Here is a 13,498-nt window from a genome sequence, read left to right as displayed (position 1 = left end):
TTAAAGTCCACAAAAAGCCCTGTGGGCCAGACCCCAGACCCCACCGCCTGAGGCCATGGCAGGCAGCCTCTGCTCACCTGCAGGTGGTATTAGTCCCTAGAGGATGCAGAGTGAAGCCAGCTGCCTCCTGCCCAGGCCAGCCTGGGGATGCCCAGGCCTGGCGTGGCCCTGGCCAGGGGACTGGGGTGGCAAGGCCAGGTGAGGAGCTGGGACTTTGCCCTGGCACTTGGGTGGGAGGTGGATCTGCAAGACAAGACCCACTAAAGGTCCCTGGGCTGGGCCCCAGACGGCCAGGGGTGGAAGGAGGGGCATCAAGAACAGCCCCCAGACCCAGCAGCCTGCGCTGTTCAGATCCTGTTGGAACCAAATTCTAGTCCAGGTCCTGCCTCTTCCTCGCTGAGCCACCTTGGGCCAGTTGCTCCCCTTCTCTGAGCCCTGGGAGCTGGACGCACTGGGAGCTGTTAGCATGGATGAGTGGGGACCCTGTCTGGCTGGGGAGCTGGAGGGGCTGGCTAGAGCTGGGGATGTCCTCCTTTCCCTGCCCAGAAGCAGTCAGCACTCGGGGAGCCCAGGGACTCTCCAGGGAGGGAGTGCCAGGAAGGGGTGCTGCCTTGGCTTGCTCTGCCTCCCGGGGTCTGCTCTCTCCAGTGTGGGAGGCCACAGCTCCCAAGGAGGGGCAGAGTTGACAGTGCCCATCTCCTTGGCCAGCCATGGGAGAGGCAGCACTGCCACCCTTGTGGGGTGCTCCCATGTCCCAGGGAGAGCAAGGAGGGACCTGAAGTCCCTGGCTCACAAGGCCAGAGCCTGGCCTGGGATCTATAAATAGCAGCAGAGCATGGCGTGCTGCGCGGTGCCCACTCTCCTACCATGAGTCAGCCTGCCCCAGCCTGGGAGAGCCGGAGAGCTGGCCAGACGCCACCCAGGGCCCTCCAGTCATTCAGGAGACTGGCAGAGACCAGCGGGTGTCAAAGTGGAGGGAGCAGGGCGCCCATCCTGAGCCTGTCTGCACTTGGCTGTTCCCAGCAGCCCTGAGGGGCAGGAGTCCGAGGCCCAGGGAGCCTGGCTGGGCAGGGTTGAGCACACCCTGAAATGAAGGCCAGGCCACCCTCTAAGGCACCCTGCAGGGCCAGCACAGAGCAGGATGGGAAGGAACCCGAGCCTCAGACCAGGAGGCTGCACCTTGACCCAGGAGGCAGAGGGAGGCCGGGATGGGAGGACAGGACTGAAGTCAGGGAGAGATGCCCCTGAGCCCTCCTGCTAAGTCCTGCCTGGCAGGAGAGGAGGGGGTGGTCCTGGAGGCAGTGCTGGGTCTTCAAGGGAGCAGCAGGGGCCCACCTCAGCTAGGGCCTGGAAGTGACAATGACAACCAGGGAGCTGAGGGCTTGAGGGCGCCTGGCTCCCACCACCAGCTTACACCTTCCAGACCAGCCTCCAAATCCCCTCCCAACGAGGGGCACCTTCCTCCAGCATGTGGGGCCTGTGGCTGTGGCACACCTGCCCCCAGGGGACCCTGCAGTGTGCTCCCTGGACCCCAATGTCCAGCCTCCTCCACGATCTGCCAGGTGGGGTCGAGAAGAGCGTCTGCTGTGCTTCACTGCACTCACAGGGACACCTCAGGCACATGCACCAAGGTTTATTCCCGGACGTTGTGGGGAAGACCAGCGCCTCCCCAGCAGAAAAGGCGAACCCGCTGCCCGGCCGCACTGTGTCCCGGTGGGGCCCACCGTGGCACGACCCCGGCGCATCGGGGACCCAGGCAGCCTGGGCAAGGAACCCGCTGACCCGAGGCCGGCCCCTCGGCCTCTCCACCTTATCGATCCGTGTGTTCATTCCGCCAGGCGTCCCTTGCAGTCGGGGTGAGCTCGACCAGGACCCGCCAGCCCTACCCGCGGCTCCGCCCCAGCCCCTTGCCCCTCCGGCTCCCGGCTCCCGCGCATCCTGGGCGCAGGGGCTCCCTTTCGGAGCTGGGGGAGCAGGACCCGCGTGCCCGGGTGCAGGGGTCGGGGCAGGCGAGGCCGGCGCGGGGGCGGCGGTGACCTTGGCGGCCGCGCGGGTCCCAGGCGCGCGGGCGGGCGGGGCGGGCGGGGCGGAGCGGAGCGCGGCCCTGCGGGCGGGGACAGCGCGGGCGCGACTGCGGCGGCGGCGGCGGCGGCGGCTCGGGCGGGCGGGGGGCGGCGCGGCGCGGACACGAGCCGGAGCAGCAGCGGCCGCGGCGCCGCAGGGACCAGTGGCCCAGGTAGGCGGCGGGGCGCGGCGGAGGGGGTCCCGGCCCCACCCGGCCGGCCGCGGCGCCCGGCTCCCGCGCGCCCCTTTGTCCCGGCCCCACCCTCGCGGGCCTCCGGGCGGTCCCTGGCCCTGCAGCCCCCCGGGCGCTCGCTCCTCGCCCACCGCGGACAGCTCCCACCTCCGCCCCCAGGGGACCACCACTCCGAGCCCCTCGCCAGGGCGCCCTCGGAGCCGTCTGTGGGCCATAGGCGTCCCCCACGCTCGCCCACCGGGCTCCCAGCCTGCCCAGTCAAGCCCCTCACTCAGGGCCCCTCTTCCACCCAGGTCCTCCTCCTCGAGTTGAGGGAGCCCCTGGGCTGCCCCCCGTGGTGCTTCCCTCTACTCAGGGCCCCGGAGAGTAGATCCCATCTCCATCAAACCTCTCCCTGGTCAGGTGCCCCAGGTCACCCCCCCCCCCCACATTGGTGAGCTTCCCCCAGACCGCCCCAGGCCAGGGCTCCCTGTTCCTTCTTGAATAGTGGTTCCTTCAGTGTCCCAGGGCCTGGTCCTGGCTCCACGACCCAGAGCTGTGGCCGGTTCCCCTGGCCTGGGCATCTCCGGGTGGGCTGCCTTGCACATGCGAGGACCCCAGGGCAGTACAGCCAGGCCTCTCTGCTTTGCCTCCTCTTGCTCTGTGACCTTGAGCCAGTCCCTCCCCCACCCAAGCTCCATGCCCAGGACCCACTCCCCAAATAGGAGGTGGGGATGGGATTCAAACTGCACCAGGTGGTCAGCTGGCATGGACTCAAGGATCATTGGATGTGAGGGTGTCCTAGTCAGGGATTCCAGTCCCCAAAGGGCCCCTCTGGAGAGACCACTGCTGAGGAGGGCACCCAAAGCAAGACAGGGTCTGCATCTGGGGCTGCAGAACCCCACCATCATCACAGACCCTAGGTCCTTGGGTCAGCAGCAGCAGCATGGGGCTGTCCACCAGTGTGCCTGCTTCCTCTGCCCACCATGAAGGGGCCACCTCTGCAGAGCTGCTGGCACCCAGGCCACCAGCCCCCTTCCTGCTCCTAATGCTGAGATTCACTGTGCGTGGAATCACAGACCTCCTGCAGGCCCAGCTAGTCTTCTGCAGCTCCCCAAGTTTTCGGACATGGAACTGGGCTCCATGTTGGCTGTCACTTTCATTATTGCTTTGCTTTGTTTTTCCTGACAAATCTGATACCTCCGAGAATTCAGAGCATGCTCCAGGCCCATTGGTCCAGCCCAGTGTGTCCACAGAGCCCTGGGACTGCTGTGAGAACCGTGCATCCATCTGTGTGGGGACTGCCCCATGCCAGGCACCTGCCCCAGGGCCTTTTCCACCTTATCACCCACTGGCCCAGCGTCCCTGTGGAGACAGAGGAGAAAACAGAGGCCAGGGACATGATCTGCCTGTCCTGGTCCACACCCCCAGACCTCGCCTGGTTCTGGGGCCACCCTCCAGCCCTCCCCTGCAGACACACAGGACACTCAGGGCAGTGGGGAGGAAGAAGAGGCCGCTCCTGTTTTGTGTGAGCGAGGACATAGATTCTGGAGACAGGCCTCCCACCTGCTGTCCCCTGCCCACGGCTCTTCCCCTCCTCCAGCTCTCCAAGGGTGGTGTGCTGTGACCTCCAGAGGCCACGGCCCCTCTGTGCCTGGGAGAGGAGAGAGATGGTGAACGGAGCCCTCCCAGGGAGCAGGACTCCTAAGGACACATCAGGCCAGATCACCAGGGGATGCAGTTTAGAAAGCGGGAGGGTTGGGAGGGATGGTTCTTGTTGTGCTTTGTTTTGTGGCACTGGGGCTTGAACCCAGAGTGCTCTACCACTGAGCTACGTCCCCAGCCCTTTTACATTTTTTATTTTGAGACAGGGCCTCACGAAATCACCCTAGCTGTCCTTAAACTTGCAATCTTCCTGCCCTGGCCTCCCGGGTTGCTGGGGGGACAGGTGTGGCCACCATACGGGTAGGGCGTTTCCTACTTAGTGTGACCTTTAGCATTGTTATCCACTTCTTGGCTGTGAGTTCCTACCACGCAGAGGTAGGGGGCTGCTTTAGGGAGTCCGCATCGTGATATGCAAATTGTGGTCTTGGACCTGCTGTGTGAGGGCGCATTATTGGTGGGGAAGCAGTTCCCAGGGCCAACTGATTCCTCATTTCTGGGGCCAAGGCCCTGAAATCCTCACTTTAAACTATGGCACGGCCCCTGGGGTCTAGGACGGGCCAGGCCCATAGCAGGGAGCGATGGTTGCTGGGACGCAGTGTTTTGCCCTCTGGGTTCAGAGCACAAGGGCACAGTGGGTCAGGGTGGTGAGAGGGCTGGTCCAGGTGTCAGAGCAGCAGAAGAGCCGGGTCAGCTGGCTGCCAGGAGGTCACAGCTTGGGGACAGCCTATAGCAGAGAGGGAGCCCGGGCCGGGAAGAGGGAGCCCGGGCCTCACCTCTGCCAGCTCACCTCCGCAGGGAGGCTTAGGCCCTGGGTTTGGGGAGGCAGAAGCAGGGAGCTGGCAGTGAGCCTTGTGCCCTTGTGTGGGGCAGAACTGCAGTCGGCAGCGGGCCTCCATGAGGTGGCAAATGCCCCTTCCTCGGAGCAGCCTCCCCACCTGTCCTCAGGGCCAGAAGCTGACGACCCTCTGGGCTGGTGGCCTTCTGTCTGACTGTCCTCTCCACACAGGGTCGGTCTGGGCTTCTAGCAGCCGCCCCGTCCCTCACGCGGCAGGGGGAAGATGCCCGAGCAAAGCAACGACTACCGCGTGGTGGTGTTCGGCGCGGGCGGCGTGGGCAAGAGCTCACTGGTGCTGCGCTTCGTGAAGGGCACGTTCCGCGACACATACATCCCCACCATCGAGGACACCTACCGGCAGGTGATCAGCTGTGACAAGAGCGTCTGCACGCTGCAGATCACGGACACCACCGGCAGCCACCAGTTCCCGGCCATGCAGCGCCTGTCCATCTCCAAGGGCCACGCCTTCATCCTGGTCTTCTCGGTCACCAGCAAGCAGTCGCTGGAGGAGCTGGGGCCCATCTACCAGCTCATTGTGCAGATCAAGGGCAGCGTGGAGGACATCCCCGTCATGCTGGTGGGGAACAAGTGTGACGAGACGCAGCGGGAGGTGGACACCCGCGAGGCCCAGGCCCTGGCCCAGCAGTGGAAGTGCGCCTTCATGGAGACGTCGGCCAAGATGAACTACAACGTCAAGGAGCTCTTCCAGGAGCTGCTGACGCTGGAGACCCGCCGCAGCATGAGCCTGAACATCGACGGCAAGCGCTCCAGTAAGCAGAAGCGGACAGACCGCATCAAGGGCAAGTGCACCCTCATGTGAGCCGCCGCCCGCCGCCCGCCCCGCCGCCTCCGCCCGCGCCTCCTCCTGCTCCTCCACTCTCCCGTCCGCCTCTTTGCTGGGGAAACCGAGGCTGCCTGGCCAGCGGGCGGCAAGGCTGGGCTCCCCCGGCCCCTCACATCGCTATGCCCTCCTTCCCCACCCGCCCCCTGACCTGTCTGGGCCCCCACAGCCAAGCGGCCCCTCAACCCACGGGGGGGGGGGGGAGCAGGGAGCCAGAGGAGCTGCGCGTCCCAGGGGGGACCAGAGAGGCCATCTCTCCTCCACCGCCGAGGACCCATCTCTGTCCCCCACCCTGAGTGTCCCCAGCCAGATCCGTGCCCCTCCCCCCCTTTGATCACTGTGACCTTCCGGGGGAGGGGCGTCCAAGTGCACATGGACCTCAGAGTGTTTTGTTTTTCTCTTCTTGGTGTTCGACATGCAGCCAGTCTCACCCAGACCCTCATGACCTCTGACCTGTGCCCCTCCCTGGGCCCCTGGAACACCCATCCTGTCCCTGTCCACTCACCTTGGTGGAGGGGCCTGTGGGATGGGCCTCAGGCCACCAGGCAATAACCACGGGGCCTGTAGGGGCACCCCTGCCAGCCCAGTAGCACCCCTCAACCAGCAGACAGCCACAGCACAACCCCTGGGACTGTCCAGCCAGGACTGCCCGAGGGGCGGGTGGGCCCTGGGGCCTGAGTGCCAAGGTCTCCCTGGACACTGAGCCCTGGGGATGCGCCCTTCCTTTGAGGCACAGATGCTGGAGTGGTGGTGCTGGGCCTGGGCACTGAGCACAGGGTGCCGGAGCCGGCCAGGGCCTGCCAGCTAAGGCCCCGTCCAGAGGAGGCGATGGCACTCCACACCAGCAGGACTTGAGGGGGCTCCAGGTGGAATGCTGCCCTGTCCCCTCCTCCACCCACTGGGCCAGTGACAGAGCCCCAGGAAGTGTTGCCCAAGTCTGGTGTACCTGCATCCTCAGGGTTCGGGGTGTCTTTGTGAGACAGTCTGGGCAGCTCCACTCACGTGACTCCCCGGGGGCCGTGTCCTTCACAAAGGGTGCCTGGTGGTTGTGCCTGTGCGTGTCTGTCATTCAGACGGCGTGTCTGCAGCCTGCGTGAAGCAAAGGTGTCGTGCGTGTGGCGTGGACGGTGCCCGTGTGTGGGGCCGGCTGAGGGGTGTCTGCTGAACCGTCTGCCTGTATGGGCACAGTTGTCTTGGGGGTGCACGACGTGGTCTATCTGTGAACCTGTTATTCTGACTCTCTGAGGGTCACTTGTCCACTCTAGTCTGTGGCAAGCTGACTTGTGGCTGCAGGACAAACTGGACCCTGGCTGGTGCTGCGCAGCAAGCCATCGCCAGGGCAGCCACCTGGAGCTCCACACGCCACCACCTCACAGTTCCCGGGTCAGCCCGGGTGGGGGAAGCCAGATCCCACTCAGGACCTCACGAGGCCACGCTCCCAGTGTTGGCTGGGCTGGGGTCATCTGAAGGCCCCGGGGGGATGTGCTGCCCGACTCCCGTGGACTTCTCAGCATTCCGTGCTGAGGGGCTTGAGATGTGGCAGCTAAGCGTGCGAGGGAGAGAGTGGTCCCCCCAGGCGGATGCACCGCGGGTTGGGGTGGGAGACTGTGTGTGCATGTGCGGGACAGGAGCGGGTCGCATGTGGCTATGCGGCCCCACCAGGGGCGCAGGATGCAGGAGGCCTCTCTGTGGCTGACGTGTTGAGCTGATTGCTGTCCTCTGTGTTCCTGTGGCTCCTGAGTGGTTCCTGGCACACTTGGAGAGGTGTGAGTGTGTGTACCTGGGCGTGCGAGGCTGCGGGTGTGACAGGGCTCCCCTGCCCCACTCAGTGGTCTTGTCTGAGCATAGCTGACCCTTCAGCTGGCCCAGAGCCCCCAGCAGCTGGTGTCACCATGGCCCCTGGCTGGACAGGGGTCTCAGCCCTTTCTCAGGGACATGCCCTGATAGCACAATCTCCCTGGGGCCTGCCCGCCCGTCCCCAGGCCTCTCCGGCCCCGGGCCCTGCCCCCGCTGGGGAGAGGGACTCTGCAATAGGAGGGGCCGAGCCGCCCTGACTGCCGCCCGCCCTGCCCGGGCATCCTGGTGCTGGGGACCTGCCAGGCCATGCTCGCTGTGACCCTGCCCCTCCCCCCGCATGTGGGAACCCTGCCCCCTGTGGGGTCTGTGTAGCACTCGCTCATATAGACATAGTCTTCCTGCAATAAAGAAGTGGATCCTGTGTTCTCCCGCGGCTCCTGCGCCTTCTTCCAGGTGGGAGTGTTGGGGACGGGGGAGGTGATGCATGGGGAGCCATGGGGCTTGGAGGAGGAGGGCTCTGCGGAGCCTGGAGCAGGGCTGGAGGCGGGGCAGGCTCCGCAGGGCTGTGACTGGACACTGCTCCATGCTAGCTCGTGTGACTCCTCCCAGGGCCTCAGTTTCCCCCTTCACTCTGCACCATTATCCTGGGGCCCCCAGGCTTTCTGTGACCTTGGATGATCTCCCTGCAGGGCACATGGTGGAAAGGGGCAGGTTCACAGTGGGCATGGAGGGCACCCGGCAGGGCTCCCTCCTGTCCCCAGCACTTAAGATATGTCCTCTCAGCTTCCCCTCTGTCACCAGCCCTCAGGCCCCACCCAGACCAGAGGGTCTTGTTCAGGGACAGAACAGGAAGAGCTGTGCTCCTCTGTCCCTTCATCCAGTAGGTGACAGGCACCACTGTGCCCTGGCCCTGCCCTAGACATGAACCCCGGGCTCCCTGCCCTCTCAGAGCTCCTCACCTCTGGGGGAGAGGGCCCCCACAGAGAACTGGCTGGGCCATTCAAGAAGTGTGCTGCCACGGCAAAGACGACCTGCACTGCAGACTGCCGTGGGTGTGAGTGTCCGGGCCGGCTGGACTGGGAAGGCAGGGTGGCAGCGGCTCAGCATGGGGGGGGGGAGCGGGGACAGCACATGCAAAGGCCCTAGGGCAGGAGCCTCTGAGGCCACAGTGCCCGGAGAAGAGGAAGGGGAGGGTGGTTGCCAGGGAAGCCAGAGAGGTCATGCAGGGCTGGGGACCGAGAGTCAGGGTGTCCTGCAGAGGACACTGGGCCATCAGATGACATTTGGTGTTTCCTGAGGGGCCTCACAAGGGCCTCGCGCTCACTGCAGTCCGTTGAGGACAGCGGGAAACCAATGAGACTCTATCCCTTAATTCTTAGTGTGTGGTGCTGGGAGTGGAGCCCTGGGCCTCGCCAGGCTGAGCACCGCTCCACACCCGGCTCCAGGCCCAGCCAGGGCCCCACTCACAAGGTGAGGAACTCGCAGGTCCTCATCTCCCCATCTGCACCATACGACTTTGTGGCTGAAGTCCTGGGGGGGGGGGCATTCTGACGCGTGATTGGGTGACTCCCGTTAAGGGCCTGAGGCGCTTTGGCTCTGTCGAAGCTTTCCCGACCCTTTCCTGATGAGAGAGCCCATCCGTGTGGGGTGTGCCTGACCACTGACCCCGGGGACCCAATCACTGACCCTGACCTTGGAGTGCAGCCCCCCTCAACCTTCATTGGATGGAATTCTCCCCTGAATCTCTTGTCCCCCAAATAAAAGGCTGCTCCCAGGCGTGTTCGCTCTCTCTCTCTCCTCCTAGCCCAGAGTAATCCTCGCTGCCCTGCTGGGCGGCTAGAGGAGGGAACCAGAGAGGGGAGCCGTCTCTGACCTAGCAATATAAATAAGGTAACTGGTCTGTGTGTTTTATTTCGATCTCTTCTAACTAACTTTATGCCTAGAACCTCATTAATGAAACCACTGCGCAGGCCGCGTGGTAGAAAGTCCAGCTTCCCGGGTCCCCCGGGCAGGGAAGGTGGGTGGGGGGCACAGCTGTAGGGTCAGAACTGGGGAGCCCAGATGCACCTAGGGCAAGAGGGGTCATTTTTGAGAGTACCCGGCGCCAGTGTGCAGCAGGGCTCCTGGCCTGGACCACCCCTTGGTGTCGAGCACATCCCGTCCCTGCTGGGGCCAGGCATCTGGTGTATTCTCAAAGGCCAGGAAGAGCCAGCTGGACAGGGTTAGGGGAGTCAGCAAAGCCCTCGCTCTGAGCACAGAGTTTAAGGGGTCTCAGCCCACAACCCTCTATCATCAAGATAGATACATGTGTAAGGGCTGGGGATGGCGCTCAAGTGGAGCACACTCACCTGGCATGTGTGAGGCACTGGGTTCGATTTTCAGCTCTGCATAAAAATAAAGATACTGTGAAAACCTAAAACTAAATATTTTTAAAAAGATAAATAAGTGTTTAATATACTTGATATAATTGTACATCAAATATAAATTTGTTGGTAATATGATTAATGTGCACTAGTGCAACTATTATTATTATTATTATTATTATTATAGTAGTAGTAGTAGTAGTAGTAGTAGTAGTATAGGGGATTGAACCCAGGGGCACTTAACCACTGCACCACACCCCCGGCCCATTTTGTATTTTATTTACAGACAGGGTCTCACTGAGTTGCTTAGGGTCTCACTAAGTTGCTGAGGCTGGCTTTGAATTCACAATCCTCCTGCCTCAGCCTCCTAAGCCGCTGGAATTACAGGCATGCACCACGATGCCCAGCACAATCTTTTGACCTTTTAATTTAAGATCAGGTACAAAGAAACCACACAGGAGGATTCTCCTTCCCCTTACTGCGTCCTGCAGCCACAGCAGAGTCTCTCTGCCAGGAACCTACAGCGCTCAGACCTGGAGTATACCATTGTGCGTAGCCCTCTGCCCCCTCCTTGCACACACAGCTTCCCGTCACCGGCACTGTCAAGACACTCAAGTGTACAGTCCTGCACACTCCTCCCCCTTCTACAGCCATGCCCACGAATTTTATGCAGCATTCTTATTTTAAAAATAAAAATTAATCTTTAAAAATTGATATGAATGCAAAAACCTGCATTAAATAAAATATTAACATTTTAAATGAAGACAGGATCCAATATTGCCATGTGAGCCTCAGGCAAGAGAAAAAATTTGTGTGATCTCTATATTTCTTCTCTCTACATTATATATATATATATAGACAGATAGATAGATCTATATATATCACGCATCTTTACATGTCTTTATGCATTTTTAATAGTTTTCTTTCCAGAAGCAAGTTTTGAAAGTATGACTAATGAATTTGCTTCCATTAAAGCAGGAGAGTATAATTAAAATATATTGGGCATAAATAAAATATTTAAACTTAAAGATATTGTGAGTTTTTAACACAATGTCTTTTCAGTTCTTCAGTGTTTTTCAACTACTTAAAAGGCTTGGAAAAAAAATTAACATTCTGGGAGGAAATCTGGAAGCTTCTAAAAAAACTAAACCTGCAACTACTGGATGACCCGGACAGCTGTCCCAGAGAGAGGATGCTGAGGGTTCACACATAAGATACGTATTTTGGGCAGTTTTATTTGGAAAAGTCCAAATCTGGAAGGCCCACCGAAGGTGTTCGGGGATGGGGTTAAACTAGCGGGCCCCAGTACCACTTGCAATCCAACGCTGCAATCCAACGCTGCAAGCCGGCGCTGCAAGCCGGCGCTGCAAGCCGGCGCTGCAGCTCAGTGGTAGAGCGCATGCGCCAGGCCCTGGGCTCCATCCCCAGCGCCAAAAACAAAGAACGAAATGTTAACACACGCAACAGCCTAGAGGAGCCTCCAGACCGTTGTGCCAAGTGAAAAAAGAGCCAGGCCCCAAAGGTCACACTTTGTGTACTTCCATCCAGGAATGGCAAAAATCTCAGGCCACAGAAGGGGGCAGGGGCAGCAGGAGGGCGTGGCCAGGGAGGCTCTCTGGGGGCGTGACCTGAGAGGTTGGGGGCGTGACCGGGGAGGGGCGAGGGGGCGTGACCTGACAGGTTGGAGGGGCGTGTCCGGGGTGGAGCGAGAGGGCGTGACCTGACAGGTTGGAGGGGCGTGTCCGGGGAGGGGCGAGAGGGCGTGACCTGACAGGTTGGAGGGGCGTGACCGGGGAGGGGCGAGGGGGCGTGACCTGACAGGTTGGAGGGGCGTGTCCGGGGAGGGGCGAGAGGGCGTGACCTGACAGGTTGGGGGCGTGACTGGGGAGGGGCGAGAGGGCGTGACCTGACAGGTTGGGGGCGTGACCTGGGAGGGGCGAGAGGGCGAGACCTGACAGGTTGGAGGGGCGTGTCCGGGGAGGGGCGAGAGGGCGTGACCTGACAGGTTGGAGGGGCGTGGCCCGGAGGGCCGGCTGCGGGGCCCTGGGTGGTGCTGGCCTGCGGCGCTTGTCCTCTGCTGCGGTTGGGCCAGAGCTTTCTCTATTTAGAGTTGCACGTGACTCCTCAAGCTAAAAAATTGCCTGATCTCAAACTAAAAAAATTTTAATTTTTAGAAAAGGGAAGTCGATGGGAAAATCTGCAAGAAAATCTGCAAGTAGGGATAGGCGAGTCATCCCTCTTGCCTGTGCCCACCGGGCTCTGGCTGGCACTGTGTTAAGGTCGCTCGCTGTGCGCAAAGCAGCTGTGATCTAGAGACCCCATCATGGAGAGCCCCTCCGCCGAGGCCGGGCCCACACTCCCGGGGGAGGAGCTCCGGGAGCTCCGGGGGCTTTGTAGGGACGACCGCGGTGCGTAGGTGAGGGCCCGACGGGCGGGCGCACGCCCCCTCCCGGCCCTCGCGGCCGGGCTGGTGGCCGTTTTGCCCCACGACTTTCCCCTTTCTGGGTCTTACTCCGGTTTCCCTCCTCAGTCCTCCCAGTCACCAAGAATTAATGGAGCTTCTACTGTGTACCAAGTTCCGTGCCAGCCGCGGGGACGAAGGCAAAGCCAAGCCTCTTAGGAGGCTGTCACGACGCGCCCAGGTGCCGGCTGCCAGGCGCGAGGCAGGGGCCTCCAGAGGGCTTGCACACTAGAAGGAGGGGCAAGACTCGGGCAGCTGGCGAGGCACGTGCCAGGGACACGAGAGGCAAGGGAAGGAGTCATCAAGAAGGAGCCTTCCTACGGTGCGACATTGAGCGCAGACCAGGTCAGGACCGCCAAGGATCCATATTTGAAACAAAGACGGTTCGGACAGAGCTGGGTCCCCCCAGGCAGCTGAGGAAAACCTGTAGAGGCGGAGAGTCCATCAGAGTTTATCTTGAGCCAGGTGTGGTAGCACACACCTGTAATCCCCAGATACTCGGGAGGCTGAGGTCAGAGGACCTCAAGTCCAAGCAAGGCCAGCCTTAGCAACTTAAGCCCTCAGCAACTCTCCAAGACCCTATCGCAAAGTCAAAAATAAAGAGGGCTGGGGATGAGGCTCCGTGGTAGACTCCTGGGTCCAACCCCCAGCCCCCCATAAACTGTGGGCCCTTTGTTATCATGGATTATTTATGCATTCATTTTCAAATTTAAAATGTCATATTAACATAGTGCAGTTGTTTTTCTTCTTTCCTTCCCCCACCCTATTTAAAATTTGGATTTGAGAATAAAAAAAGTATGAAGGAAATAAAATTTTGAATTTGGATCTAAATTTTGAATTTTAATTGTGAATTAAGTTATCTCGGATTGTTTGATCACTTTTCTTTTCTTTAGTACCATGGATTGAATCCGGGTGTACTTAACCACTGAGACACACCCCCAGCCCTTTTTATTTCTTATTTTGAGACAGGATCTCGCTGAGTTGCTGAGGACCTTGCTAAGTTGCTGAGGCTGGCTTTGAACTTTCAATCCTCCTGCCTCAGCCTCCTGAGCCGTTGGGATTACAGGTGTGCCATGCCCAGCTACATTTATTTCAAAACATCTTGTTGAGCACCACAAATATATACCATTATTGATTGTCAATTTCAAAAATTAAGATTAAAAAAACTAAATTTTGGATTTGCAACCAACCTCTGTCCTGTCTCTTTTGTGTCTTGGGGCCTGGTCATGGCCTTGGCAGTGAAGTGCACTCAGCTGCACACCCACAGCTGCAGAAAACCCTGAGGCCTTCTGATTTATCA

At 60.4% G+C, this 13,498-nt stretch overlaps 1 protein-coding gene across 1 annotated transcript; it reads left to right on the top strand.

Moving 5' to 3' along the window:
• Positions 1 to 2,073: 2,073 nt before the first annotated feature.
• DIRAS1 (DIRAS family GTPase 1) lies at positions 2,074 to 7,800 on the top strand. The gene is made up of 2 exons (XM_081286231.1): positions 2,074 to 2,236; positions 4,908 to 7,800. Exon 2 carries the CDS (start codon positions 4,960 to 4,962, stop codon positions 5,554 to 5,556), a length of 597 nt encoding a protein of 198 aa, XP_081142357.1. The 5' UTR covers positions 2,074 to 2,236; positions 4,908 to 4,959; the 3' UTR covers positions 5,557 to 7,800.
• The last annotated feature ends 5,698 nt before the right edge of the window (positions 7,801 to 13,498 follow it).

This window comes from Spermophilus citellus (genome assembly GCF_964194105.1).
Source record: "Spermophilus citellus genome assembly, chromosome: 3".
Taxonomy (NCBI): Eukaryota; Metazoa; Chordata; class Mammalia; order Rodentia; family Sciuridae; genus Spermophilus; species Spermophilus citellus.
Note: the sequence above shows the minus strand (reverse complement) of the source record. Positions and strands in the feature narration are given on the sequence as shown.

Excerpts from the sequence above, each read along its gene's own strand:
- DIRAS1 (XM_081286231.1), top strand. The coding sequence starts at position 4,960 with ATGCCCGAGCAAAGCAACGACTACCGCGTGGTGGTGTTCGGCGCGGGC.